Source organism: Cibotium barometz, chromosome 5, assembly GCF_041138505.1.
Source record: "Cibotium barometz isolate CiBa-2024 chromosome 5, ASM4113850v1, whole genome shotgun sequence".
Taxonomy (NCBI): Eukaryota; Viridiplantae; Streptophyta; class Polypodiopsida; order Cyatheales; family Cibotiaceae; genus Cibotium; species Cibotium barometz.
The window spans coordinates 14,837,308-14,863,919 of record NC_141050.1 but is presented as its reverse complement, the minus strand read 5'-3'; the positions used below and the strand labels follow the sequence as shown (position 1 = coordinate 14,863,919).

General features: G+C 43.7%; 1 protein-coding gene across 3 annotated transcripts in view; it reads right to left on the bottom strand.

The window, feature by feature from the left end:
- Window positions 1–11,222: 11,222 nt before the first annotated feature.
- The window catches only part of LOC147638099 (uncharacterized), a 63,503-nt gene continuing 48,113 nt past the window's right edge, over window positions 11,223–26,612 (bottom strand). For all 3 annotated transcript variants that reach the window (XR_015265805.1, XM_086797997.1, XM_086797996.1), the window contains one exon: window positions 11,223–11,846. Coding sequence is in view for 2 of the 3 variants with exons in the window: in XM_086797997.1 (XP_086654123.1) it covers window positions 11,404–11,846 (443 nt within the window). In the remaining variant the exon portion in view is untranslated. The remainder of the gene's footprint in view (window positions 11,847–26,612) is intronic.

Genomic DNA, 26,612 nt, shown 5'->3' with positions numbered 1-26,612 from the left:
GGATGATCCATCTATGTACAGAAAGATGGTTGGTAGTCTCATTTACATGACTATCACACGCCCGGATTTGAGTTATGCTATGGGGCTAGTAAGCCAATTTATGCAGAGCCCCAGAAAACCTCATTTGGATGCAGTGAGACGCATTATGCGATATGTAAAGACCACTGTACATTATGGTCTTCTTTATGAGAGTGGTAAAGGCTTGGATATACATGGCTACACAGATGCTGATTGGGCAAGTAGCTCTTATGACAGGAGGTCTACTAGTGGTTATGCCTTTACACTTAGAAGTGCGGTGGTGAGTTGGAGTAGCAAGAAGCAACCTACAGTTGCTTTATCTAGTACAGAGGCTGAATACAGGGGTGCAGCCATTGCTACTTGTGAAGCAGTATGGTTAAAGAATCTCTTGGCAGATTTGGGTGAGCCTATTGATGGCAAAGTTGTCATTCATTGTGACAACATGAGCAGTATACAGTTGGCCAAGAATCCAATATTTCATGCGCGCGGACCAAACACATAGAGGTCCATTATCACTTTGTCAGAGAGAAGGTGCTAGATGGTACAGTGGATCTACAGTATGTGAAGATTGATGAGCAGGTGGCAGACATCTTTACAAAGCCACTTAGCAGGGAGAAGTTTGAGTACTTCCGTACTATGTTGGGAGTACATGGGATGAGCTTGAGGGGGAGTGTTGAGAGCCTTGATATCCCAAGCTCATCTACATCTTCATCTATGGCAGTAGATCATGAGCTTGAGAGGGGCTGTTGAGATTCAAGCTCGATGTCAGTGTGAGCCAGCTATGCTATGTGCTGGCATGTTAGGTAGGAACATGTGTGAGACATAAATGACCGCATCCAGCTGGTCATAGTGTGTGGACATTAGCTAGGGTTAGATGTGTGTGGACACAACTCATAGTGTGTTGTGTGTATTATGGATTATGGCTTTATGCATTGTGTGAGAAGGGAGATGGCTTCCCTCTATGGTTAGGGTTTGCAATATACATTAGGGTTTGCTCCTGTGTGTGTGTCTCCTCTCCCTCTACCTATTTTTCAACAGTTAGGACACTTATTTCTTATATAATTCTTGTTTTTATAAATGGAACACTAAACAATAAAGTTATAATCAAAGCTTGGGTGAATCACTACCTTCATCTATTATTACATATTTTTCATTAGTTCCTTGGCTACCTTAGCCATTATAGTCTCCTTTCATATTTATCATTATCCTTGGCTCCTTCACTGCCTTAGCCGTTATGTCTTGTGGCTTAGTCTCCTTTCTTTTGGCATGCTTTTGCCATTAGACACTATAAGGTTATGGGGGTTGTAGCAACATGGATGTAGTGATAAAATTTACAAGTGTCACTAAGAGACATCTCTAGGTGACACTTTTGGGATTTTTTCAAAAAAGGCAAATAGGAGTCGCATGAAATAAATAGTGTCACTGCTACAAGTATCATTAAAAAGTGTCACCTTAACGACATTCCTAGTGACACAAATCACATGAGAAGACAATGTATATCCTTGAATTTACTTCAAATTCACTTATTTCATATATCACCTACTATTTTTTATGTACTCTCTCTCTATTGCTTGAGCTTGCATACACACACCCCCCACATTTTCTCTCTCTCTCCATTACTTCTCTCTGTTGTAAACTAGCATTGCTCCATGGATCCTAGCACTCAATTTTTATTAGTTTTGCTTCGGTAGATTATGATAGAGAAAGGATTCATAGGACATGTTGGAGGATTTTATGGCCTTTATGGCCAATGCCACCGGAGAACAGATTCAAGATTTGATTGAGTCTTTGTGACAAGGACCAATCACCAATAGAGATAGGTTCCAATTACCATCCATGAGCCACCCTTGGACACATCACCTTCATCGATTACATTGGGTTGTGGGAAGGAGGTTGTGTGGGGGAGACTAGCAAGAGACCGAGAAAGATGGCACCACGGAGTGGATAAGTAGTACCATTTGTATCAAGATTTTTTTTCTAGAGGGACATAAATAAATAAAGGTCTTATGCTAAGCTTATGCATAAATCTTATGTATATAGGCTATGCATAGGTTATATGCATATAGCTTTATATATAGACTATGCATAGGTTATATGCATATAGCCTTATATGTAGGTCATGCAGGGGGATTTTTTTTGCGAGCTTTTTTTGCTGAGCTTTTTGGAGCAATGAACAAGGAGTCCCAGCTTTGCAAAGGACCATGAACTTACTATGAGCTTTGTAAAGGACCAAGAACTTACTTACATATAAATAACAAGCTTTGAAAGATCAACAATATAAATTTCAGTTGGTCCCCATTCTTGCAAGTCTATTTGTGTGACCGCGAAATACATAGAGCTTCCAGGACGTGTAAGTGAAACTAAAAAAGGAGGAGATGCTTCGACATAACCATGGCAGTCAAAGGAATCACGAAACACGTCAAGTTGGCTAGAAACTGTACGGATGGTTCATTTGGAATCAGCCTGCATAAAAGGACCAATGGGGTAGAGGAATTGCGTTACACAAAAAACTTAGTGAATACATCACCAATCAATCCCAATTCAATAGATTTTCCAAGAAGCCTTCTATGGGTCTCCCCTTGACCAGTACTAGATTCAGGAATCTCCGTGTGAGTTGGAGGAGGTGAGCTCATTTCGTTCTCTAACACAAGCACTTCTTCCTCACATGAACAAGAGAATTATGCGCTTCTGTTTTAAATTGGGCCTTCATCGCACCCCTTGCTCCAGCCTCTCCAGTCCCCCGGCTCTGTCGGGGGACTGGAGAGGCTGGAGCAAGGGGTGCGATGCATGCTCCGCCTCCACCTCCTTCATCGGCTCCACCTCCACCTCCTCCATCTTCTCCACCTCCAGCTCCTCCATCTTCTCCACTGCATGCGCATCAACTACTCCGCCTCCACCTCCTCCCCCCGGCTCTGTCGGGGGACTGGAGAGGTTGGAGCAAGGGGTGCGATGCATGCTCCGCCTCCACCTCCTTCATCGGCTCCACCTCCACCTCCACCTCCTCCATCTTCTCCACTGCATGCGCATCAACTACTCCGCCTCCACCTCCTCCACCGCCTCCGCCTCCACCTCCTCCATCTCCTCCACTGGCTGTGCCTCCATCTCCTCCACCTCTGTCGACACCCAAACCAGTCCGCCGTCGCTGGCTCTAACAAAAAAGAACTGCACAGAGAAAAGAAATGAAAAAGAAAAATACCTCTTTTCCTCCTGCATGCGTTCGCCTGCTTGTTGCTGAGTTGAGAGTATCCACAACATCTTTTCCTTCAAGTACCTTAAAATATGTGTACCACATATGTGTGTGTGGCCTAAAATATATATAGCCTAAAGATAGATATATACACACACATATATATGGCTAAAAATGAATTAAGCTATATGTATTTTATTACACACACACACACACACACACACATAATTTCAATAACATAAATAATAGAAAAGTTTAAAAAAAGTATGCCACATATATTGAACCATTGAAAAACAATTTCAATAACTTAAATAATAGAAACGTTTTAAAAAAGTGTGCCACACATATTGAACCATTGAAAAATGTGTGTGTGTGTGTGTGAGAGAGAGAGAGAGAGAGAGAGAGAGAGAGAGAGAGAGAGAGAGAGAATATGTGATTTACAAGAAAGATAAAACTCATGCTCTTTTAAAACTTTTTTAAACATTTAGGCTCAAAAGAGAGAGAGAATATAGTTTAGGCTATGTATATATGTACATATATATATATATATATATATTGATGTATATATATATATATATATATATATATATATTAGTCTAGGTATTTATTACGTTACACACACACACACACACACACACACACACACACACATTAAGCTATATGTATTTTAATAAATGTGTGTGGTGTGTGTGTGTGTAGCCTAATAGATATATAGTCTAATATATCTATAGATCCTAAAATAGATAAAAGCTAGTCTCTTTGTAAATACACACACACACACACACACTAAAATACATATATCCTAATAGATTCTTAGCCTAAAATATATACAATATAATATATAAATATAGACATGTGTGTGTGTGTGTGTGTGTATTTACAAAGAGACAAGCCTTTTATAAAAATAATACTTAGAACCAATAAATGTATATATTTGTGTATTTTTTTATATATTTATAGATACATATATATTTGTATATTTTTTATAATAAAAAAATTTATCGTGACCATTCTCAATCGTGATTGCTCCACCTTGTTTTATCATTTCAACCGCCTACATTCTCAATCATGATTGCTCCACCTTGTTTTATCATTTCAACCGCCTTCATTCTCAATCATGATTGCTCCACCTATTCCTTCGTTTTTATATTTTCATTTCACATTTTCGTCTCTCCTGTCCTTTCTGCATCTTCGTATTACCTTCCCTATGGAGCACACTGTCACCTTTGAGTGGGAGCTTGATGGCTGCTGCAGCAAAAAATCTCAAACTTTAATACTTCTCCACCAGACCACGCTTGTCAGTCATGGATATCTACAAGGGTTTCTGCCTTCATCACATGCCCTTTCTGGAGTGAAAGCTACTAGGACCGATGGACAGAGGATGAGAAAACTAAAATAGTTTGTCACTTTTGTTGCAAAACTGCACACTGTGTGCAAGTGTGTAGATGTATTGTGTATTACGTAATGCCTCGTGACACAACTATTACAAGAATGATGCTCCACACTGGGCTGCATGAACATCCAGTTCAGCCAGGAACTTCAAGGTCAATGTTGGAGCGCGTGAAAATGTTTGTTTCTCAAGTGTTGAAAGCCCAGAGAAGTGCAGGTCCTCAAAAAATACAAATGGATATTGTGAAGGATATGCTGTTTTCCTCCATGATGAATCAAAATGATGAGCTACCTTACTACAAGTATTGGGGATCATGAGCTCTGTAATTTTTTGGAGGAGTTGAGTCCTCTTGTGGAAAACCAGAGGAGAGTATTCATTCTGTAACTTAATTATATTTGGATGTATTTTTCTACATTCGATCCTCTCTTTATTGTGAAATTATGTTTTTTAGGTTTAGACGCATTGTATCCCAGGAGAAAAGAAAATTGATGCCGACGAGACAGGAGAGGGCTTTGATAGCATCCTTCTTATACAGAGAAGATTTCGCTATTCATTTTCATTTATACAAGGTAGCTGTTTCCCAGGACAAGGTGACAAATGTTATGTCTTTAAGATGTCTTTGTGAGGACCAGCATCACGCGTGGACTTGGTGAATCGCATGCGGTGTGATAGTGGAGGTGACTTGTCAAAGTCTTGGGTTTTGTTTGATCACACTCATCGAGCTTTGGTTGGTCAACAATGGCTTGTCATGTTTACGACCCAAGGTGAGACTATGTACTTCAATTTTTTCCTTTCTTTCATTTACCTTGATTTACCTTGAATGATAGCTGATTGAAAAAATTTCTCTCCAAAATCCTATAGTGTTCAAGAGCTGTTGACAATTGCCACATGCGAAATGAAGGAGGAGGATACAAAAAGCCAGGTACTATTTTGGGAAATGCTGAATAGCACAATGGAGCAATGCAGTTATGCACCTGCACACTTCTATGGGTTTATGGGGCTGATGAAGCAGGGTCCAATTGGTGTGCAGTTAGGACAGTTTTCAATGGGGGTCCGCACAACATTATGGAGGACAAGGAGCGAACGTGCTTATTCCATTGGAAACAAAGTTTGATGAAGCATGCTAAACAATGCGTGAAGGCAGAAAGTCGACAACACCATATTGACTTGTGTGAAGAATGGAGATTGGCAACTAATAAGGAGTCAGCTTTCTTAAAAAGTAAAGAGATTCATGAGTGGTGGAGAAATGGACATGTTCATGAGGGAAAACTATCAGTGATACGTGGATGAGTTGGTGGGAAGTACGAATAGCACATTGGGGCAACCTCATGTCAAGGGTGAGAAATTTTATGGAGAAATGATATGTTGTATGGATGTATTTGCATTGGAGTCAATTTTGTGAATTCATGTATGAAACCTCTTGTGTGCAGGTTGTCTTAAGCTCGGTGGATCTAGCACAAACCCCTCGAACAAACTTATCTGAAAGTGTACATGGGAGTTGGCTTGCTGGTGAAGGATACAAGGAAAAGGTTAGCTTGTATGATGCGTGCATTTCAGATATGGCAAACGCTTTACTACAAAGTGCAAAGCAATAGGCATATCAGATGGGGAAGCACAAAGGTGAGGGACCAAGCTTGAGCAAGTTGCTGGATAGGGTGGCAGCAAGGTCAAGACCGACACCACCACAAGTGGCTTGCATGGTCCATGAAACAGTAGCTAATACTCCTATGTATGAGGAATCAAGGCCTCTACATGGAGATAAGGAGACTATTCAACGGAAGAGGGTGAGGACAATGGAAGTAGACCAATGCTCACATCGTCCAGGTTATGTCATGCAGAGCAGATATCGTCAAAACTGGGGAACAGCAAGAAGAGTAAGTTTTGGAGATAGATCTAGAACAAACAGTGCAGCAAGTCACGCTTCAAGGGGAGGACCAAAAAGTCCAATGATTGGAGGAAACAAAGATGTCGGACATGAAGAGCCTAAACAACATTATGGCACAATGAGCGGAGGACAAATGCATGTAAAGGAAGAGGCCGTTGGACGCACAATGTGGGCCATTAGACGAACCCCATTGAACTCAAAAGTCAAATGTTTGGGAGGTATTGATGGAAGACTTCCAACCTCAATGCCAGCAAACAAGGCAACATTTCCACCGGCATGAAGCTACATGCATGAAGAAGAAGACCACATCCGGTCACTATCAGCATTTCGGCAATAAGTGACAATCAATGCAACGTCAACATCCACATCTTCTCGACAAACCGATAAGTGCACGTAACCACTTCACCCTCCTTTTACTTCTTTTGGATCCGCACCACTAAGTGGGTAGAGCGCTCCCCCACCACCACACGGAGGGGGTAGATTTGGTATGGATGGGATTGCTTGCAGGTACATCGTCAAATAGTCCAACCAATTGACAAACCACCTGGTGTGCAAACCTAAAAGAAAATCCCACTAACACTAAACCCAAGTCAACTTCCACTCACAAACAACCTGACTTTTAAAAGTTTATGGTGGTGTGCAATCAATCCCCTTCACTCTCATTATTTTGCCATTGGCACTTGGGTGCATAGATTCGGACTTTCCTTCCTATTTTGGGGTCCATCTAGCACCTATCCTGGCACACATGCATGTCTTGTTGTTGATCACACCCGTTGGTCTTAAACGCACCTTATCAAGGCACTCTAACAACATTGGATCCCATTCTTGCACGTATCATCCATGCCCCATGCTAACACTTTTCATGGTTGCTCTTGATCTTGTTATCTTGTCTCATCTTCCTCATTGAGTCTTGTTCTTGTTGTCCAGCCCTCTTCCCATCCCTAACTCACAATTTTGGCATTCTCACTCACAAGGGCTACTAGCCTTCCATCCGTGCATGTGGAATGCTTGGACTTCATAAAGATGCCCACTAGAGGATCCTTCATCATCTCGACTAATCAAATGGGCCTCTCTCAATCACGGTCCTCCATGGAGCCATCTAGATTGATTCACCCAAACAGTGGTCTTCACACTCAGTGTGGTGATTCCATCAAGCACGCTCATATCTCCCTCCAAGGCACCAAACTTTCCTACATCTGTGCTAATAAAGTGAGGTAGAGATACCCAAAAAGTCAAAACAATGTGCCATGCCCAAGGTTGGTATTTCTCGACAACCCGACTTTTTATCTTGAAGATGCACAAGATCTATAATGTCAAAGCAATGCAGCATGACCCAAAAATTCAAAGTAATGCGGCATGCCCAAGGCCGATATTGCCTGACAACCTGCATTTTCATCATAAGCTCTATAACGTTTCACTTCTTTCCATCATTTTCGCCATGCTTCACGTAGGCAAGCCGCAAAGCCACTAACACTTCAAAAAGAGGCTCAAAAAGTGTCCAGATCCCTTTGGCCATGTCTAGAGCCATCATTCTCGGCTTACCAATGTTCCTGTCAGATAGGGCATCCTCAATTCTTTCATTCTCATGGACAAGTCATAGTCACCTTATCGATTAGTCTCGTTTCACATCAACAACCAATTCCCTACGTCAAACCATGTGTAAGAGTCAAAGAAATCACATGAAAAGTGTAAAAGAAAGTAGAGTATTGGAGTTTTCCTTGGAAGAAGCTTCTACATGGGCCCGTCTTTTTCCCAATGCCCATGCATGCCACTTGTAATATATCCATGTGCTCCAAATATCATGGACACATAGGTAGTGTTTGTTCATGATCTTGTGTTGAGTCTCATCATCGACACCTGTCCAAGTACATTTCTAGATGGGGGGACCCTGGTGGTGGGCGCAAGCTTGGCCCATGGACCCATCACCTGGACCTTCCTCAAAACAACATAACCTTGCCATGGCCTCGTCGTCGACCACACCACCCATTCAACCCACCCTGACCACTATCCCAAGTGCTTAACAATTCTAAATCCTTTGAGCCATAGAGGCCACCCCTAGCTCCATTGCAACTATAGGCAAAACCTTGTGCAAAGTCTACTGCTATGCCTCAAATAAAGTACTTATATTGACTCCCCTAGAAAACGGATGTTGAGTAAATGTCGAGGAAAGCAACAAGAGAGTCAAAGAAAGCAGTTGAGTCGAACGTCTTCGTGCTAGAGAAATGTACACACACGGGCACACCTTCCGCCCGTTGCCCATGCACGTCACTTGCATATTTCATTATGGGCATCATAATTTTTTTTCACTTCTTGCATCTTACATGGCATGCACATACACATGCACCTATAACGAGCCTCATCAATACCAACCCTCTAGGTATATCTCTGGATGGGGGACCAAGGTACAAGCCTAGCCCATGGTATGATCCATCGCTTGGAGAACCCTCGACCTGACAAGTACCTCCAACAACGAGCTTCTGTGCCTATATCCTCTGCTCTTTGACTCCAATTCAACACCAATGACACCTCACCTTGATCGACGTATTTCTCAAGCAATAGCCCAATCTCTAGGCATCGTGCTATATGATCCGACCATAATACCCTGTCCTGCCAAGCTATCATGGACCTCCATCTACCCATGCAATCATTGCATGAGTCCTAGCACTTGTTCCGCTACCCACACAAGGTGTGGGCCGCTTCTACTCATGTTGAAGGTTCCACACCACTTCCACTGGCATGAAGAACCTCTACATCACCTATTACTTTCCAGGCCGCCTCGACAAGCTGTCTGCCATCAAGGTTGTGGATGGGTCCCAAACTAACCACTTACTCTTGGCCGCGCGCCAACTTCATGGCATATCTTGAACCATTAATACCATCCACTTCCTGGTAGAAGTTGCACCATCAACTTAGGGAATGTGAGGACATGGTCACCATTAGAAAGAGGGGTATGTTAGCCACTCCGTTGCTTAACATGGTTTCATCGCCCAACCTACCATAAGGTGCCTTGCCATCTTAGCTTAACTTTTGCAAGACAACACTGGAGCATATAAAGTAGACTTACCATGCGCTTACTGTCAAATATGGAAAGTCTAGGGACTTAGTGTAATAGTTACTTAAGACTAATAATAGAGGCTAAACAATAAAATAGCGTGCTATGATGGTAAACCCATATTTCAAATTCCATGATACAACCTATCGTGTTAAATGCATAAAATATTAAAGCAACGTGACACTAACATCTTAAAACAAGGATAGTCATTTGAGGATATCATCCAGAGAGTTGAACAATTGAATTTAGGTATAAGAGGGTATCACCAAGGGAAGGATCATATGGAAAGGGCCACGTCAAACATCCTCACATTTGAGAGGGGACGTTTGAGAGGGGGAAGCTAAGCTTTTGCATTGGAACTTTGGAATAACAAGGGCATGTTGTCACCCAAGGAGGTATAAACAAGAATTTGGAAAGTGTGGACAGGTCACCAATGGTGGTCTAAATGGTCAAAAAGAAGATTTTTCAAAATTTTGGCATCATCTTCCACTATTCCCACTAAGGGGGAAGTACCAAATTTTAGGGAACTCCAATATCAATGATCAAGATTCTCCATGCCTTGTTGAATGAACTGTTTGAAGTAAAAACTTCTCTAATGTCTACAAAATTCCATTTAAAGCTTTTGAGATTGTTTAAAGACTAGAAACAACTTTACTTCAAACTTGACAATGTTTCTCTTGCTCTTCGTTGGTCTTAAGAGTACCATTTATTAACATTTACTTATTTCTTTTTGTACTCTTCAGATGGACCTTCTTGTTATATTAGAAGTAATTGATCTTCTTCCTAATGGAATCTAAGTGGTTACTTGATTCTGTTAGTGGTGTAAACAAAGTCATCAACTACAATTCCTCCTAAACTAATGAACTAAACTCCTCAAAAGTGAGTGGAGGATTCTTCACTTGGGTATTTAGAGAGGTGGCTTTAGCATATAAAGATTTTCGGTTTACTGTGTTCCTCAGACAACTTTTGCAAGGCTAAGATTGAGGATCCTTGTCTAATTAGTGGTCTAACGTTGGTTTGTCGAAATGGTTCAAACTTTGATTAGTAGTCTTCTACCAGTTTTGTCAAAATTGTTTAAAGTTTGGCTACTGTTGAGATAAGTTGAGCTTCAAATTCTACACATTTGCAAATGAGTTGCGAATTCCACATTTTCAAACAAGTGGTGAATTCCCTTTGCAAATACGTGTTCTGCCATTCCTTCAAATTGGCTAATGATCGATTCCCAAGACCCCTACACCACACTTTACTACATAATTCCTAACAATAGTTGTGGTAATCCAACACCTTTGGGCACAGTCAAGCTGAACTAGCAGAAATCATGTGATTGGTAAGTACAGCATAGTGTGTGTGAGCTTCAAGTAAATAAGCAAAGCATTGATTTGGTGGTTACAACACTGAGCAAAGTTGGCCATGACTAGCTTTACCTCGACAAGGCTGTGTGCGCTTAACAACTCATTGCACCACTCTTTCAGTTTTCTCCAAGAAAATGAAAAAGTGGCTAACACAAGCAATTGCCAGTTAAGTGCAGAAGTACCCTGCACTTCATCATTCCTGAATATAGATTTTGTGTGCTTAGCCATTTCTTTGTTTTATGCCCACAACTCACTCCCAATGCTTTACATGATGCCATGACACATTTTTGAATGTAGATTTTATGTGCTTCAGCCATTTCTTCCTTTATGACCCCAACTCACTCCCAATAATATTATATTACATGATTTCTTGCACCTACATGATGCCATGACGCATTCCCGCGTTATTGTAAAAAACATTTAACTGTGAAGTTCTTCTGGTGGACTAAAGCTTTCACAAAAGGTCAAAATGCTCACAAGAGACCAGCAATGGTTGACATTAGAAGCCGACATAGGACATCACACTTCTGTATTCCAGTGAATTGCATCTTTGATGCCATCTTTATATCCTACTAGGCTGTGGTCTGATAGAAGAGACTTCGACAAAATGATTTTCATGAATCTTGATTTCGGGTCAGAACCCTTGACAATACTATGTCTCATCGGAACAGGACCTATGCCTGCCTCTACGTTACTGCTGCTGTCCTGTTCAGTAATTCTTCTTCTGGCAACTTCTGTGTCTATATTCTCTGAAAGACTCAACCTGTCTGTCTTTGCCACAAGCTTAGACAAACAATCACTCGTAACAGAAGTTGGAGTGCTGTTTGCTTCCAAACGACTGCGCTTTATATGATAAAGAACACCTGGTACAAAAAGGCGCCCCCCCTCCATGAACTCTTTACTTGTAAGAGGATCCCTTCCTTGTGTTTGATTTGCCTGCCCTAGTGTTTGATTTGCGTTTTCTGAAAGCACAAAATAGAAAACTGTCAATAACTAGGCTACATATATCAAGATTCAAGCCAGAACATACTTGAATCAGGTTACAATACAATCAGTGCATTTGCACTAGAGATGATGATACACAATCAAAGGCCACAGTATATGGGCAAAGACCTTCATCACATCCTGTTACTTAAATCCAGCTCCCATTTGTAAAGGCTTGTTCCTGCATCTCGATGTTCACAACGTATTCCTGTAAGGGCTTCTAATTTGATGTTCATAGTCCTATCCACACCCTTAGGAATGAGATAAAAGACACAATCTGCTAATGGAAGAGGCATACATCCTCTATCCTACATCTCTTGAAGGTTTGAGTGAGTCTCGAGCATCTCAAAAGGGTTAGGGCAAGGCCTGAAGTGCATCTCTACAAATGCAAAGAGGGCATCTGGAGTCACCCTTGTCCTCATGTCCTCATATAAACCATCCCTTAGTCTTACTGAAAGCATAAAGAGTTCCATGCTGACACACCACCTTCATTGCTCAACCATATGAAGTTGCATTGTGGAGCCATGATCAACCAATGATAAATGTTAGAGGACCTGATGCCAAAAGAGGAATCCTATCTTTCGCAAGTTAAGCACATAGAGGCATGCTAATCCTAGAGCTCTAGCTCAAACAACGACATCAAAACCAACCAGAGGCAAGAAAATAAGCTGAAAGAGAGATGCAAACCCCACCTCTAGGCTCTAGCACTAGAAATTATCTCCACTATAAAAGGAGAGATGCTCCTTTGAAAGGAGTGAGAAGTGAACCACATGACCACCAAAAATTCTCCACAATAAGCACAACAGTATTACTACAGAGAGGGAGTGGCTGAAAATGTCATCGGACTCCTCAATCCACCTACACAGTCCACATGGTCACGGTCATAATGCTTAAACTCTAGATGGCAGTCAAAACTACTCATGAGAAAAGGATCTGCAAGGAAAGATGCCCTCGATTCTCACACAACTTGCAATGGTTGTGAAGGGATATGCTGGGAGGTTCACTGAAGCACTCACAAAGGAGGCCTGCCACTTGTAATCAGGTGTCAGCAGAAAGTACATGCCATTGTGAGCGAGGGCCACGAGTGAAGTGAGGATAGGTATACATGAAGAAATACAAGGTTTAAGTGCTTTGAAGCATAAAACTAAGGATACACAGGTGTGTTTCTCAAGGTTGAGAAATCGTGCGCAGGCTCCCCCACCTCTCGCCTGCGTCACCTGCGCCCTCCCCACTCTCACCCACTGTGCACCCGCCCTCTCCCCCTCACTAAAGCACTCACAAAGGAGGCCTGCCACTTGTAATCAGGTGTCAGCAGAAAGTACATGCCATTGTGAGCAAGGGCCATGAGTGAAGTGAGGATAGGTGTACATGAAGAAATACAAGGTTTAAGTGATTTGAAGCATAAAACTAAGGATATACAGGTGTGTTTCCCTAGGTTGAGAAATCGTGCGTAAGCTCCCCACCTCTTGCCTGTGTCACCTGCGCCCTCCCCCCCCTCACCCGCTGTGCACCCCGCCCTCCATCCCCAAACCCACTGTGTGCCCCGCACTCACCCCCCCCCCCCTCCTTCGCTGCCCACCCCGCGCTCCCCCCTCTTCTTTTTTGGGGACGCCCCCACCACCCCCCCCCCCCTTTGCTTTCATCATCGGGGCGAACCTGCAAAGATCACCAATATTCACCCTCTTGGGCACGGATACTACCAGGTGGAGTTCGACTCGCCATCGACGTCAGACAGAGTCATGCAGCTCAGTCCCCTTGCACTGTGTTCGGCGCATGCCTTCTTTGCACGGTGTCAGCACGGCTTCGATCCAGTGTCTGACCCATTGGCTGGCGTTTTGGGCTTCCCAGTGGCACTTTGCTTCCCAGGCCTTAGGAAGGAGAACCTTCCTCTTCTCTCGGTGATTGATGGTGACATCAGGAGAGTGGAGTCCGCCCCCCCCCCCCCCCCCCCCCAGGCCACTGCCTCGGCCCTCGCAAGGGCAGCGGGGATTCCATCCCTCCGCATCTGTGTAACCTCGCCGGAGTCTGTACCGCATTGTATATCTATTCCTAGCCTCCGAGGGGACCCCATACAATAGTGCGTGGAGTATTCTGGCCTTCCATGCCGATGCTTCATTTGCAGATAGATGGGTCATTTAGCTAGAGCTTGCCCTCAGCGGTGGTCCAGGAGACCGCCTCCAGTGGTTCCTCCCCTGATTCTCGTGTTGACCCTCACCAGGGGGTAGAGAGAGAGGCAAGCCCTCAAGCAGCAGAGCACCAAGCCCCAACTTCGGGTGACCGAGCGGACAAGTGGCAGACGGGCTGCTAGACGACCACCACCACAGTCGAGTGCCGCCGCTGTCCACGCCAAGCTAGCAAATCTCGGGAGGATTCGATTATGTTAGAGAACCGTTATGAGCATTTATCTCAGCATTTTCCCATGGGTGACGTGCCCTCTCCAATCTTGGAGCGGGCCCCTCCGGCCCCACCAATATGGTGGCCAATCCCTCGTCGAGATTCCCCTCTGGACCCCCAGTGTTCAGAGAGGCCGGCCAACCTCTTTGAGCCCCGGCGGGTCCCTCCCCTTAGCTTTCCTCTCCAATGAATCCCTCACAGCAGCACCCCTCCTCGGCCTCTACGCCCCTCCGCCCTCTCTTGCCGCCTCCCCCACTTCCCCCCGCCCCCCCCACCCCCTCCTTCCCCAGTCTTGACACCGACTATACCGGCCGCAAAGCTGGCAGCAGCAGCACATTGGCAGTCTCGAGGCCTCTCACAGTGTTTCCTTTCAGATTTCTGGAAGAGACAGGATAGCTTTCGGGCAAGAAAGATCACCCTCTTTCTTTGGTTGATGGCACATAGGAGTTTAGCGACTGTTGGTACTTGGCTGGCAGTTGGTGGTCAACCAGCGCCTTGCCCGCGGTGCGGCCATCGCCTTTGGGATTGCCCGAAGGCTCAGCAAATTTGGCAGAGGATTCTCTACATCTTTGCTATGGACAGGGCATCGACCCAGATCATCACATGGGGCACTATCGCTTGGGCCACAGAGGGTGGAGTGGTCAGGGCTTATGAGGAGGATGGGGGAGGGCTAGGCCTTTAGATCTCTCACCATCATATTGCAGCAAAGCAGTGCCAGTCACAACCCCACCTATAGGCAATTGGCGTCCAGGCTCATGCCAGAGATGGGAGATTTGTAGTAGCATAGCAGCCTGGCACATTTGGTGTGCTAGTAGATGCAGTGAGGCCATCGAGGGTACCCACACTCCGCTGGTGGAGACCATCAGGAGTATATGGCTTGATATCATTCACACCCTCCACGGTTAGTGGGAGAAGTTACAGGATCATTTGATTCCCGCCCTTAGATGAGGCGAGTTTGTATGTAGCCCTGTGTGGTTGTATCTAGCCCTTTGTGGCTGTTTTTTCTTTAACTAATTGAAGGATCTTTTTCCCAGGAAAAAAAAAACTAAGGATACACAGAAGAAGAAGAAATGACAGAAGAAGACATGATGATTCTCTAAACCTAATCTACTGTATAATGCTGAAATGTAGTAAGCTTACACACTCAAAGAAATTCTGCGACTATTAAACTGCTAAGAAACCATCTTTAGTCCTCCCCCAAAAATAACTGATGAGATTTGGCATGAAGCCCGGGACTGATCTGCATAAATTTTTTGTTGTTCAGGCTCCTTCTGAGGTTTGAATCTGATGTTCTTTCGGAATGCTGTTGCTATAGGCTTCTTGGTCTTCTTTCCATGTATGTGTGTATGTGTGTGTGTGTGTATGCATACATGTATGTGTGTGTATGTGTCACTGAAGGGGTGTGTGTGTGTGTGTGTGGGTGCGCGCAGGCTTGGAGACGCTCTGCAGAGCTTGTTCTAGGGTTCACGACTTGGTGTATAGCTTGCCTTTTTCCTTTGTGCGCTCGTGTGTGTGTGTGTGTGTGTGCATGTGTGTGTGTGCGCGCGCGCGCGCGCGTGGGAGTGTGTATACTGTGAGAGAGAGACCCTGCGTGGTCCATCAGCCTCGACTCGACTCCATCATTTGCTGCTCCTGTGAGCACCTGGTTCCCTTGCAGCTTCAATCCGTCGCCGAAATTGCTCAGCAGACTGCCTCGCCATTATCCCAATCGCCCAGTTCTGCATTTTGGTCGCCGGATTCTGCTTCTAGACTGCCCGTCCCTGCTCATGGGTCCACTGCGACTGTTCGCTGGTGCCTCTGCAGCGCCCTCGATTCTCTGTCCAGCTGTCCTGATATCGCCTTCCTCACCGACTTTACCTAGTGCCTATTATCTCATCATGGCTTCTCCTACAAAATATTATGCTCATAAAAAACAAAACCATGCTGTAGGTCAAGATGACCCTGTGCATGAAACGCCTGAGGCTGGGCTGATCTATGAGGTAATGCATGAAGGATTTCAGGATACACGCAAGAATTGGAAAGATCCTGTTCCTATGGTGGGACTTGCAGTGGATGTGGATGAAATCATAGATCCCATTCGAGAATATGCGAAGCATGCTGTGGTTATTTTTTTTCCAGGCAGGATGCCTGTTGTTGCTGCTGATGTCGGGAATTGGTTGACACGGACATTGGGTGGTTGTTTTGTTCGCAAAGTCCACTATGTGGCAAGAGGTTTCTTTGAGGTCATTATGGTGGATGAGCACCATAAGCAAACGCTTTTAGAGCACTCCCCTCTCTTCTATGGACAACAGATGGTTCATGTATTGCCATGGTCTACTATCAGGCTTTGATTAAACATCGCTGTCCTGTTTGGGTAGAAGTGGTGGACTTCCCCCAATGTTTGGCCTCCTTGTTACCTAAAATTGCAGCATCTCTAGGAAAGGTTGTATGCCCTCCTAGACCAAATGGCAACTCAAATCGATTCTGTATTTTATGGGACACGGATCAGCCCACTCTAGAATCTTATGTTGTTACCATAAATAACGTTTCCATGGGGAGTGCTTTTTTCAGACTCAAATGGGGTCTTTTTGCAGGCGCATGCTTTGAGTGCAAAAAGTTTGGACATACGGCATCTCAATGTCCTTTGGTCCTCCATAAGATGCCGCCTGATGCCTTGCCCATCCCAATGCAGAATAAGGACACTCCTGGTCCTTCAGGGGTTAAAAACAAAAGTCTAAAGACTCCTGTTATGCCTCAAGAAAAAGGCAAAATGCCAGTCTCTTCTAATATGAATGTAGCTGTGGCTAATCCCTCTACTTCTTCACCAAAAGGAAAAGAAAAGACACTTCAAGAAACATCTCAGCCACCGCGCAAGACAATTATCCCCAGGCGTCCTTTGCCTTCTAGAACTTGGAATGGAGCCTCCTCTAGTGGGCATACCCCAGAAGAAAATTCTGGAATTGGCATCACCTGGGCTACTGTAACTGCAGGTCGTACTCTGTTTCCCGAAGAAGAGGCTGCTAGCTTGCTAGCCACCTGTCTCATAGATATTCCTCCTCCTAATCGGGGTGCAGACCCTGTGGAGGAAATGCAAGCTTGAGCTACTTTTTTGTTCATACTGTACATACACTATAAATATGGTGTCATATATCATAGTTTTGACTCTCAATGTACAGGGTTTGTGTGACCCTAAAAAGTGGAAGATGGTTTGGGCATATTTGAAGCGTATGCAGCCAGATATCGTTGCTCTTCAGGAACACAATCAACATCACTACGCTGGACAGCAAGGCCATTATGCTGGTTATGATAATTTTTTATGCAGGCCACCATGCCTTTTCGGGTGTACTTTTTCTTGTGAAACATCATTTACAGCCAGTCATGGCATTTAATGACCTCCAAGGCAGATGGATGGTTATGCAGTGCTTTATTCAGGGTGAAATCTTTGAATTTGCATCAATATATGCACCTCAATCCTCTCAGGCTAGAGGACAGATATGGCAACAAATGAAATTGTACCCTTGGAGACAGAAAGCCTTCATATGTGGAGATTTCAATAATGCCCCTCAACCTGGTGATAATACATCCGGTCGTACACATATGCTTGCTACTGAGACGTCTTCGTGGACAGATTTTGTAGCAACGCTTAATCTGATTGATCTTTGGAAAGAATCTCAGCCCTTGATGCCTGGCTATACCTTCCAACATAATGCACAATCCACTTACAAAGCTCGCCTGGATCGATGGTATCAGCTTGATCCGTTTCATTATGATACTCTCACGACCAAATTGTGGGTGGATTATACATTTACATATTCAGATCATGTACCCTTATGGCTCAAAGTTCATCTGCACGACATGCCTGGTGACAGATTGCCACTTCGAAGGTTGCTTATCATCAATAATAGTTACTTGGAGCATGATGCATTCAAAGCACTGATACTTGAGGCCTGTCAGCCACTCTTTCCTCAATCTTTCATTGACTTGGATTATGCATGGACAGCTTTTATTGCTCGCATGTAATCAGTCATCCGTGATTATGGTAAACAGTATTTGGAAGGTTGGAGACAGACTGTTGCTTATGCTAAGCAAACATGCCAATCGTTAATCGAGCTTAGTCATCTTCGCTCCCTAACTTTGGCTGAAGCCACTTCTTTATGTCAAGCTCGTCACTGTATTCAGGTAAATGATCACCGAAAGCTTGTCAAATGGGAGATACGGGCACGACAACAGGCGCTTTTGGACAAAGACTGCTCTTCCAAAAAAAAATTCAAGAGTTTACATTCCAGAAAACAAGCTGCATCTATATGTCGCACTTTAATTTCAGATGACACGTGGACCTCCACCCGAGCACAATTGGCTGCGAATTGTGTTACCTATTTCTCCTCTCAATTTGGTGAAGACGATTCTCACGCCATGGAAGTGTGTGATGCACGTCATCGGTTATTACAACATGTATCTCCCATCCTTTCTGCTACTCAGGCGCAACAACTAGAAATAAAATTCTCTGAACAAGAACTGTCTGATGCAATCAGGTCTTGTGGCCGATGGAAAGCTCCAGGACGGGATGGCCTTACAGTTGAATTTTTTCTTGCATATTGGGACACCCTCAAATTACCTTTGCTGCGTATGGTAAACATTGCCTGGGAGACAAGGCAAATGCCAGCTTCCTGGAAAAAAGGATTAGTGAAGCTGTTGCCTAAAAAACACTTATGTCAGTCTTTGGCAGATTGGAGACCAATTACCCTTATGCCGGTGATATACAAGATTATCAGTAAAATGGTTGTCAATCGCATTAAGGGTTGCTTGAATGATGGACTCCATTCTGCACAGTCTGGATTTATTCCTCGCAGGCACATTACAGATAACATTGCAAATGCTTATATTGGCATTGAATATGCCAAATACACGTAGCAGGATGTCTTATTATTGCAAGTGGATATTGCTGAGGCTTTTGATACTATTAAATGGGATTTCATTCAAGAAACCATGCGTGCTCTGGGATTTGGAGAAAAAATGCAGAATATCATTTACTGGCTTTATGCTGATAGCCAGGCGGCTTGTATATTGTCAGGAGATCTCTCAGAATCATGGACTTTGCATCATTCAGTTAGGCAGGGATGCCCTTTAAGTGCTCTTTTGTATGCTATAGCGACGCATCCCATGCTTCTTTATATAGATCATCTGGTTGATACTGGCAGTCTTCATGGATTGGACATTCAGAATAGACGTCAGTTGGTTGCTCAGGCATATGCTGACGATTCTTTTTTTCTTCCTCACAACACGCATCAGGATCTCTCCACTTTGATGCAGGCTCTTTCTTTGTTTGCCCTTGCGGCTGGCCTAGAAATCAATTTTCAGAAATCTAAATTGTTGCCTCTGCATTCAAAACAGTGGCATAATTTGCTATGGCCAGGAGAAATAGTTCACTCCACTCATTTGATTCGGCATTTGGGATATGCTTTGGGATGGTCAGTCACTCGCCGTCAACAAACAGATTGGGTCTTGGCAAAGCTCAAGAAAAAGTTGGAATACTGGAAACTTGCAACATGGCCATTGCATGTTCATTTGCGGATTCTCCAATCCATCTTGGTTGCCTATATTCAGTTCTACCTTCCTCTCATCAGGTTTTCTAAGGGGGAGCTGAAATTATTTATGTCCACCATCTTTGAGATATTCTGGAGGTCGAAGCAGGGGAAAAAGAGTGTACTTTTGCTTTCGGCAAATCGTTTGTGCACCCCTAAAATGCATGGAGGCTTAAATATCCTTAATTTACAAGTGCATATTCTTGCCCACAGAGGTAAACTGATGCTTCAATTTCTGGAAGGCACTCAGCCTTGGACAGCAATGATCCGTCATTTGTTACTTCATCTGACGACTTCGGCTTTTGGCCATTGGCAACCTACTCATTGGGATTTTATTCTTGGTTACATTACTGGCAAAATTAAGGGCTGTCCTCTCATTTCTGGCTTACTTGCTGATTGGAAGCTTGTCCTTTCAAATTTAAAATGGAATGGTCGCGGCTCCTTACAAGGCAACTCTCTCCGCGCTGAGAGCATCCACTGGTCCAAAGCATTTTCAGTTCCCCTGGCGGTGCAAGAACCCCGGCGTTCATATTTTCTCCACTCAAAGGGTGTTACCTCTGTGGGAGATGTCATCCATCCTGATGGCTCCCCTCTTTCTTTTCCACAGGCTGCCGCACATTATGGCTTGGGACCTCATTATCGTCGTCTTTGGCGTGATATAATTCAGATGCTTCAGCCTTTTTTGCCGATTCCACTGTTGGAAATTCGAGATCGCCTGCAGGATTGGACTATCTCCTCTTTTGATTCTTCATGCCATCCCTTGAGGCTATCTGATATTACAGTTTGCTGGTCTGTATAAACATTTGTTGCCATTGCCTTGGGTTTCTGAACGGGCAAATCTCTTCTGGCATATGCATCGGTCATCTTGGTGGTGGAAAAGACGATTGCGATCTATTCAACAGCTCTTTTTATGGCGCGTTCTTTTGGCCGTTATTCCCTCAGGACAGTTTCTGGCACGCAGACATATATCCTCATCCACTTGCCATAGATGCTCTGCTTCCAGGGAGACAGTCATTCATATTTTTTGGAGCTGTCCTTCTTCTCGTCAGTTTTTTCTTCCTCTCATCCAGCTTCTGCGGGCTAGATTTCCAAATATGATATTTGGAAAGTTTTTCTGGCTATTTGGTCTTCATTTGCCCAGACCAGAGTTCTCTCTTTTCTTCTCATGGGTGCGCTACTGGGCTTTATGGACACTATGGAAAGTTCGCAACCATGCAGTTTTCGGTGATGCGGTTTTTTCTGCTTTTTCTTTTTTTCGGTACTCCCTGCATCAATCTTTCTTTGATTGCATGCAGGTTGACCAAATAGATCATGATGTATATATGTCTTATATTGACATCTTCAGTTGATGTACTTTGGGACTATCTACTTCGGATAGTCATCTTGTAAATCTAATATACTTATGATTCACTAAAAAAAAAAGTGTGTATGCATACATATTTTTTACCCCAAAAAAAGTGTGTACATGTATGTATGTATGTATATTTATATGTACATATATATACATATGTATATATACACGTGCATGAGTGCGTGCGTGCGTGCATGTGTGTGTGTGTGTGTGTGTGTGTGTGTTGGGTTTTCACAAAAAAGTGTGTGGGGTGTGTGTGTGTGTGTTAAGTGCGCGCGTGTGAACGTAGCGGAGAGACCTGCGACCTGCTTGCTTCTGTCTTGCAACCTGTTCGCTTCTGTCTTGCGACCTGCTCACTTCTCACCTGCCCGCTTCTCAACTGCGTACTGCTTGCCTGCGTAAGCTTCTTGTGTGTGTGTCCTGATTTGACTGTGTGAACTGCAGATCCAGCCCATCGTTTCTTTTTGCCTTTTCCCTCTCTTCTGCGTGTGTGTGTGTGTGTGTGTGTGTGTGTGTGTGTGTGTGTGTGAGAGAGAGAGAGAGAGAGAGAGAGTCGTATTTCAATCATGGCTTCAGGTTTGGATTTTTGTACATACGCTCAAAAAGAAAGACCTGTAGATGCTAAGCGCCGCCTATCAGAGCCTGCATCACAAGATGATGAACTTACTATGGAAGCTCAGTACGTCTTTGACACCCTTAAGGATGACTTTCAGCAGTCACGACAGGAATGGGGCAAACCGGTTCCAGAGGTCACGTACAAATTGAAATTGCCGTCCCTCGTGAATCCTCTCAGGAAGTTGTCTCAAACTGCACTTATAATTTTCTTTCCAGGAAGAATCCCAGCGGCCAGTGATGTCGCGCAGTGGATTAAGTCCATCCTTGGAGGATGCTTTGTAGAGGGAGTGTATTTTGCTTCCAGAGGCTTTTATGAGGTGCATTTATCAGATGCTTCGTGCAAGCAGAGGCTTCTTGAATTCTCTCCCCTGTTTTACGGGAAGAGATGGTACATGCTATGCCCTGGTCCCCAAACAAGGATTATCAAAGTCTTACACGACATCATTGTCCTGTATGGGTTGAGGTTGTTAACTTCCCAGACTATATGCGTGAAGAGTGCCTGGCCTGGCTGCTTCTTTGGGACAGGTCATTTGTCCTCCACGCCCCATGGGAAACTGTAACAGGTTCTGCATTCTTTGGGACACTGATACACCTACCCCTCCTTCTATTGCACTGGAAGTTGAGGGAGTGCAATTGGGGAAAAAGTATTTTGAATTGAAGTGGGGTGTGTTTGCAGGAGCTTGTTTTGCCTGCCACAAGTTTGGGCATCTAGCCTCTGAATGCCCAATGGTTCTGCATCAGCCCCCTCCCAATGCCTTGCCACCCCAGACACAGGAAAAGAATGAGAATTTGCAAGCTAAGACAGCAAATAGAAATGGAGCAAAGAATGCCAAACCAATCAATCAGGTGCAGTCACTTGCTGGAAAAGGAAAAGATAAAGGAAAAGAGAAGATGAAGGAATCTGCGAGGATTCATCAGGATGGTTTTCAACAACCTAAGAAGGGGTTTTTGAAGAAGGACATCCCCATATGTGATTCAGAAGAAGGGGATAATGCTATGTCTTTCATGGGTCATGATGGAATGCAGCCCATGCAGGCAGAGGCTTTGCCTCTCTGATGTCTTGTTTTTATATCTGATACTTTGCTGTATATACCTCTTTCATGCCTCAAACACTTAAGTGCTTTACCTACAATGTAAAGAGCCTCTGCAATATCTCAAAGTGGAGGCTTTTATGGAATTATGTACATAAAATGCAACCAGATATTGTTTGTTTGCAAGAGCATAATCAACACTCCATGGTTGGTCCATGTTTATTTTGGCGGTTATGATATATATTATGCTGGTACCACTACCTACTCACGTGTATGCATACTGGTTAGACATGTGGAGCCTCAGTTAGCCTTCAATGACAGCAGTGGCAGATGGATGGTCATACAATGTAATGTCAATGGTGATATTCTTGAGTTTGCATCAGTCTATGCTTCCCAGACCTCTGCCATGAGGGCTTCATTATGGGATTCTTTATGTAGATATCCATGGAGATCCAATGCATTCATCTGTGGAGATTTTAATAATTCCCCTCTGCCAAGAGATAACACCACTTCAAGATCTCATATGTAATCATTGGAAAGGTAGAAATGGGACAGCATGCTTCTTTCTGTGCAGGCTGAAGATTTATGGGTGCTTCTCCAAGGGTCAGTGCCTGGATATACTTTTCATCATAATGCACTTACTACATACTGGGCAAGGCTTGACAGATGGTATTTGTTTTACCCTCAACAATTTGCAGATTTTAGCCCTCATCTCCTTATAGATTTCTCATTGGGCTTGTCAGATCATGCCCCATTGTGGATGAATTTGCAGCTTGGCATGCCTCTGGATGATTTGCCACCCCTCTCCATTAGATTATTGCATGTTAATCAAGCTTATTTCCGACATCACTATTTCCAGCAAATGATCAGACTTGCAATTCATCCCTTGCCTTTGCATGCCCAGGAGGACATGAATTATGCTTGGGACAGCTTTGTCTCTCGTATGCAAAATGTCATTAGGGAGTATGGCAACTGGCATATGACTGAATGGAGGAATGAGGTTAAATGGGCAAAAAGGACACCACAACAATTGACTGAATTTTCTCAGTTAAGGCCTCTCTCTGATTCAGAAAAGGATTCCCTTTCACATGCTCAGTTTAAATTGACTGTTAATGATCAGAGGAAATTGCACAAATGGCAGATTAGGGCAAGAATGAAGCCCCTCATGGATAAGGGCTGCTCATCAAAAGCCTTTTTTCAAGGCTTGCATGCTATTCGAAAGAAAAACTCATGCCTAAGGGTAAGGAAGCTAGATGGCTCTTGGACGTACTCTTTCTCTGATCTCCAAGATGAATGCCAGAATTATTTCCAGAAATTATTCTCCGCTCCTAGTTCCCCATCAAATCAAATGACTGGGGCTAGGACTGAATTTCTCCAATATGTTTCTGGAATAGTGGAAATGGATGAAGCTCTTACCTTGAAGAGACCTTTTACTGACACAGAACTTGATAATGCATTGTTCCACCTCAGCAAATACAAGTCCCCTGGCTGGGATGGCCTTACGGTGGAATTTTATATTTCTTTTTGGGATGATTTGAAAGAAGTCCTCTTGCAAATGATCAATGTTGCCTGGCAAGAAAATCAGTTGCCGCACTCTTGGAAGCATGGCATAGTCAAACTTGTGCCCAAAAAACATCTATGTGACCATATGTCAGATTGGAGGCCTATTACTTTGATGCCTGTAGTTTACAAACTCATTACCAAAAGGATTGTGCATAGGCTTCACAGGATACTGGATGCGGGACTTCATCCTCATCAGTATGGGTTTGTGCCGCGAAGACAAATCCATGACAATATATTCAATGCCTTGACTGCAATTGAATATGCTAAGTATTCGCATCAAGATGTGCTTATATTGCACGTGGATATTGCTAAGGCATTTGACACTGTTCAATGGGATTTTATCTCTCAAACCATGACCAAGTTGGGCTTTGGTCCCAAGATGGCAAATGCAGTTTACTGGCTTTATTCTGGCTCTACTTCTCAGTGCATTCTTGGGGGTCATCTATCTCGGTCATGGACATTGGGTCGATCAGTTAGACAGGGCTGTCCTCTTAGTGCTCTCTTATATGCCATTGCGACCCATCCCCTTTTAATGTATCTTGATCATCTTACAAACACAGGACAGATGACTGGTCTTAAAATCCCTGGAGCTGCATCTTTTTTGGCACAAGCATATGCTGATGATTCCTTCTTTATGCCACAGAATTCTTCCCAGGAAGTTCAAATGCTTATGACCACTCTTTCATTGTATAGCTTGGCAGCGGGATTGCATGTCAATTTTGACAAATCTAAATTACTTCCCCTGAAACAATGTGACTGGCATTCTATTCTTTGGCCGGGTCAGGTGGTGCATTCCAAAGATGTAGTCAGGCATTTGGGATATCCCATAGGATGGCATATCACCAGGAAGCAGCAGCTAAAATGGATCTTCCAAAGACTTCAACATAAACTAGAATACTGGAAGATTTCTACTTGGCCTCTTCATGTCAGGCTCAGAATAGTACAGTCCATTGTAATGTCCTATGTCCAGTTCTATTTGCCTTTGCTGCATTGGTCCTCCAGGGATATTTCAACCTTTATGTCTCAAGCTATGGAGATGTAATGGAGGACAAAAACTGCTGTGAAAGCATTGAGACTGATGAAGATGGAAATGGTGTGCTCTCCTAGGATGCATGGTGGACTTAATGTCCTCAATATAAGATATCATGTACTTGCAAGGAAGGCGACTATGCTGCATACTTTTTTCCGCCAACAACAGCCATGGACTTGTACGCTAGCATCCATGTGTGTCAACATGAGGACTTGTGCTTATGGTCATTGGATTACTGATCATTGGGAGGTTGTCATTGGGAGATTTGTAGGGAAGATACCTGGCTGTCCTTTCTCTACTGCTCTGATACTTGACTGGAAACAAGTACTTTCTAAGGTCAAATGGACTCCTGATAATTGCTCGGGGACAAACTCAATGAGGAAAGAAAGTATTCATTGGAGTGCCATCTTTGACATTCCACTCGCTTTACAGGAACCTGTTCGGGCATACAATCTCATGAAATTGGGAATTAGATACACACATGATGTGGTAGATGATCAAGGCTATGTCTTATCTTTTCCTCAGGCCACTGCTTCCTATGCATTGGGAATGCATCATAGGTCTATATGGAATTAAAATTGCTGATTTATTACATTCTTTTCTACCTGTTCCTCCTGTGGCTGACATAGACAGGCTTACGGATTGGCAATTGCAACCCTCTGCTACATGCACTCATCCTATTCCTCTTCCCGCCTTAACCTCCATCAAAGCTTACAAGCTTCTTCAGCCTGCTCCATGGATTCAGCGACATGCTAATTCTCTGTGGCATATAAGGAAGCCCCTCTCATGGTGGCGGAAGAATCTCGGGATGTTATGGAAGTGTAAAATGCCATTGAAACAAAGACTTTTTCTTTGGAGATGTATGACAGGCACATTGTCAGTGGGGGTCACACTTGCATGTGTATCTATCTATCAATACATATATATATATATACACACACACACACACATGGCTCCACGATAGCCTTGTGGTGACATGGTTCGACCTAATCTGTTTCTGCATTTTTCAAGTTTGTTGATATCTCTTTCCCCTTCTCTCCCTCTTATGGTGATGGTGCTTCCTTGCATATACTCTCCAAGCTCTCCTAAAGATTATCACACTAGGAATGATTTTCCTCCCATTGAGCCTCACATTGGACAACATTCTTTGACCTCAAAAATTAGGCCCACTTGCGTTAATTGTGTTCTAGAGTTAGTTT